This window comes from Montipora capricornis, chromosome 12 (assembly GCF_036669925.1).
Source record: "Montipora capricornis isolate CH-2021 chromosome 12, ASM3666992v2, whole genome shotgun sequence".
NCBI classification, from domain to species: domain Eukaryota; kingdom Metazoa; phylum Cnidaria; class Anthozoa; order Scleractinia; family Acroporidae; genus Montipora; species Montipora capricornis.
This window is the reverse complement of record NC_090894.1, coordinates 31,314,938-31,319,937: the sequence shown is the minus strand read 5'-3', so window position 1 is coordinate 31,319,937 and position 5,000 is coordinate 31,314,938. Positions and strand designations below refer to the sequence as shown.

The following is a 5,000-nucleotide window of genomic DNA, read 5'->3' as shown; positions in this document are numbered from 1 at the left end:
CTGTTAATAGCTGCGGTTACACTAGCCATTTTGCCCTTGGGTAAGTGGCTTTTTCCTACGGGCAAGCAATTTTTTATGTGTAACCGATCTGCCCAAAGTAAAATTTCCTGTGGGAAATTTCCATGGATACGTCAAAAAGAACAAAAGAATTGCCCATGACAGTTCCAGATGTAAGTCTTATGGTTAACAAAACCCCAAAGCGGCTTAACCAATCACAAGATTGCCGAACGCGAGGAAAATACATGCTGTGATGAACTGTGTAAACAACTGCGGGCGTGGAAATACCCAAGCACGCCTTTTCTGGCCAGCAGCAAGTCGACGTCTAAATTATAAATTGGAGAGTTGCAAGGACTAGAGAAAGCGTAACTGAAGTCAACGTCTTTGTTGCCTTCTTATAATGAAGCGATGAATCGCTGAACTTAATTGAGGTGGACAGTTTAAGAGAAGCGCCGATCGTGACAATTACCGAAAATAAGCCAAAGAAAAGTTTCTCGTTCAGATGTAGATCTTCGATGTTTACTTTTTTTTAGATCCTTAATTTTAATGTATTTTGTATTGTAATTAGTTTTTCAAAAACCATTTAGTGGAAAAACTAATAAATCTCATCTTGTCTTATCTTAAAGGTAAGTTTCCCACCAAAACAGGCCAACGCTTACCTTCCCCTTGGGCAATTTACAAGTGTGTAACCGCAAATGGGGAGTCGATCATAACCCAGGGTAAACCCAACCCAAGCCGTAACCCCAAGGTTCCCCATGGGCAAGAGGTCTAGTGCAACCGCACCTAATGTAACAAATGCAGAAGCAAATACTGTTAAAAAAATATAGAAACATATAGTATACAAGAAGCATTGCTAAATTAAATCTAACTTTTTGTCGAGGTCCTCCAATTTACTTATATAATACAAATCACGTTGATGGATTAACACAAAGCACCACTAATGTTTTTACTGATATTTACTGTATTATTTACGGTGTTGTCAATTATGTAAGTGATATTAACCCTGAAGTTTATAATTATAAATAATGCTTATGTAGCTTGTAAAGGCAATTGATATGAAAAATAATAAAATTACCAATCTTAGATAATGATAGTGTTACTAGATACTGATTTCTTTGATGTCAAGGTAGGGGTCCTACAGGGTGATACACTTGCACCATTCCTATTTGTAACCACCCCCGACACTGCTCTGATATCATGTTACTGGACAATCACAAACACCTAGGATTTACCTCACCAGAGAGACTCTCTAGTAGACATCCAGCTAAAATAATAAGAGACATTGATTATGCTGATGACTTAGCTGTTGCTTCCGATACTACATGCCTTGTAAACACGTCGATGACAAAAAGAAGAAATGTGTAAGTGCTAGAGTAACCTTCTTGCTAGGGTAACCCTAGCAAGAGGGTTACCCTTCCTCTTTGTAAACAGGGAATAATTGGAAATTTTTTTTTGGTTGACAGAGGTTCTGAATTTTCCAAATTTTTGGCATTGTGTGTAAATCGCTAATCATTTGTGGATCTGCCTCTGCAATATCTAATACGACATTAACATAACTTATTACAATTTTTCTGTAATAAAAGTTCTGGCTTATATTCTTCAAGGTTCTTAAAATAAATTTCTTTCGCTTTGTTTCTTTGTGTCATTTTATTCAATAAGAAATATAAAAAATATATATAATATTATGATATAATGGAACAACATGAATTAAATGATGAATATACTGTAAACTACGTTATTAATTCATTTACATATTACACATTTATGACTATATTTAACGTATCTATTACATATACAAATTAAAAATGATTTATTATATATATATACATATTACACGTTACATATACATCCATGTTATATATACATACGACATATTACATTGTATATGTAGCAGCAGTCACAAGATCAAAGGTATCATGATAATCTAGTTTAATTTAAGAAAATAATGATTTCAATTTCTTTAAATGACTCATGATAGGTCGTATGCCAGTATAATCACCCTTCTGTGATAATATTTTAAGTAACGTTTTCTTAAAACTAAAGTTGGGTAGAAATTTTGGGAAAATATTTAGATTCCAATAACCCAAGTCCAAAACCATTACCAGCAAGAGAGAAGTATTTAAATAAGCTTCATGATGATAAGGATTGTTATTTAAGTGAGTTTGAGAATGATTGCAGAGTTTATTTGCAAGAACATGAAGAAGAGAAAAAATGTATATGGAAGAGTTAATGAGACAACAAAAAAATATATACATATAAACGACACACGTAAAAAAATTTTGGAGAGGCATCCAGTTTTGATGCAAGATTTCTGGCGTGACATTTAAAAAGTCACAATATTTTGGCACAGTTTCAACGAACCCAAAAAATGATGGAACTCAGAAAATCGTCCCCTCTGGCGTCTGAGTTGAAAATGTTCAGGGCGTTGATAGAAAAAAAAAAGCCTTTTGCCTGTTAAAGTGCGCCAAAGGTAGCTGTTTGCTTTGCTGCTACTGTCATTTACTCTTCCTGACGGATTGTCCTACTGAATTGGTGCGTAGACATCTACGATTCGATACAATGCAACTACTTTACAAATGTGCTATACTTACTTTATGCCCTAACACAATTGTCCTCTCAGCCTTTCTCCAAATGTTGCCTTTATTTCCAGATTCATTGAAAACTTTCATATTTCCGCTGAAAACATTCAGAGTCCCCATGTCTGCTCCATACATGTGATAATAGAAGGACAAGCATCCAAGTTCTCCATTTCCAGAGAGAACTAGTTCAAGCGTAGCGTTATCGCCTTCTCGTCTAGGGAATGACGTCTCAATAAACATATAATAGCCTTTAAAAGAAAAAGAAAAACAATTTTCCTGTTTTATTAGAAAAAAAAAGTTAAATTTATTCCCCTTGGCTATTTGGGAATATTCAATGAATAGCTTAAAACCCGAGATACTCATTAGAAGAAACAAAAGAGTTTTAAATTGATCAAACTTTGATTACATTAACAATGTTAGAGCTATTTCATAAATTAGGGCCTGCTGACCACTCCACCCTCCCCCAAAAAGGCAGTTAACACATGGTTATCTTGCACACATAACACATGGCTATCATATCATAACACATGGCTATCTGCGGCCTTTCTCTACATCTAGGTACGACGGAAAGCGTCAAAGAATCTGGAACAAAAATTCATCTTCCAAATCGGCACCCTTAATCCTCACGGTATTAACGAACGCTTTTCATTTAACTAATATATTCCTATTTTTCACGTTGCCATGTTACCACCAATAGCGTAGCTCCTACTCTACTATAAAAACTACACGCAACCCATAATTCCTCGATTCGCTCTGACGAAGGGCTAACGCTCAAAACGACAGCTTTTGGAATCTCTGTGCGGTGGCCAATTCACATTATCAACTCCGTTGATAAAACCACATTTTTGTATACTACTTCCCCACCGACGCAGCACCCCAGTTTCTTGAGAAACTACCCCCTTCAGTTAAGTTTATTGCCCATGGCTTTTTGGGAATATTCAGTGAGTGGCCTGAGACCCGATATTCAGTGAATATCACTAATAGTGATATTCGCGCACTCTGAGTGGTTAACCCAAGGTGAATAGCAAATACTATTCAACTCTGAGAAAAAAGAGAAAGACAAATTCATTAGCTTCCCTTGTCGCTTCTTTTACCGAGGAACAAATTTCATCGATAAACTCGGCTGATTATTCAACTTGTGTGGTACACACAAAACAATTATTCACCTCAGTGTTGGTGAAAGTAAATACCCACCACTATTCCGAGTAAACCGTTCTCCGATCATTCCGTCAATTCTGCCATCAGAAGCAGAAAGTATTCGGTTCATTCCGAAAACGAAATAGGTCCCAAAACAACACGAATATCGTCTATTCCGTGTATTACTATTAAGGAATCGTACCAAAGGAACGTACCCTTAAAATGACGCCGGTATCATGTATTTCCCGACAAAACGACGCTGGTTTGTACGCGCTCACTATTGCTCTATGAGAAAATCTCGTTCTCGTTCTCGTCCTCGTCCTCGTCCTAGAACCTAAAGGTCCCTAGTGATAGCTCAATGGCTACCTCCAACAGCATTGATAGTGGATGTGTTGTAGGACATGGAAAGGTTGTGAAGAAATGAACATAGTGTTCACGCCAGAGAGTAAATGGCCTTATTGACACGGACACTATAAGTAAGCAAAAAGGATGATAGTAACATAGTTAATCCTACTCAAACTATGGAGTACAAGCTGTTTATGTTGCGTTTTAATGAACTGAACCGACTTTCGTTTGTTGAAAGGCTTGGGCCAGAGGCCCCGATTGAAGTTATTTTCTTTTACTGACCTTGACAGAAATGAGGCCGCAATGCTTGATTAAACAGAACTCAAAGCAGCCATGTCTTGAGAAACAGAGACGGCGAATTATGAATGAAGAAGATAAGAACAGTGACATCAGTGATGCCGAGAGTGATGATCCAGGTAATTGGGTTGATGTGGATGACATAAAAGCAACCATAGTAAGCAAATGGTGGCAGAACAATGGAACCTTCCAGAACGCCGAACCAGCATCAATGCTGCCAAAGCTGTCGCTCAAGCAGGGCTACTCAAGCGGTCACAGGTGGCCCAAACTATGTGTTGTGTTTTGAATTTTAGGTGACAAGTCACCCCTCCCTAAGTACAAATCTTTCCCTTCACCCCTCCCCGGGATCACCAACTGACCGTTTGGGTGCATCGCATGATCGTCACAAGAATGTTGATAAAAGGCGAAATTGAAATTTTGTGGCAAATTTTCCTCCGCAGAGTGGATATGAGGCTGCCTGAGTTTGAGGCGGATTGAAGGGTTTCGGCTACATTTTTTGGCTCGATTTCTATGTTTGCCTGGCCGATCGTTTCCTACCTTTTCTCTCTTTTAGATATCTGTCTTCGGTTGAGGATATTTCGCGAAGTAGGGGACAGAATGGCACCAAATTACCAAAGAACAGACAAGTGAGTGCAACATAAATTT

General features: G+C 37.8%; 1 protein-coding gene across 3 annotated transcripts in view; it reads right to left on the bottom strand.

Annotated features, from left to right (window-relative positions):
• LOC138026961 (MAM and LDL-receptor class A domain-containing protein 2-like) overlaps positions 1-5,000 on the bottom strand; it is a 136,724-nt gene that overhangs the window by 107,340 nt on the left and 24,384 nt on the right. For all 3 annotated transcript variants that reach the window (XM_068874442.1, XM_068874443.1, XM_068874441.1), the window contains one exon: positions 2,589-2,824. In XM_068874442.1, coding sequence (XP_068730543.1) covers positions 2,589-2,824 — 236 coding nt within the window. The remainder of the gene's footprint in view (positions 1-2,588; positions 2,825-5,000) is intronic.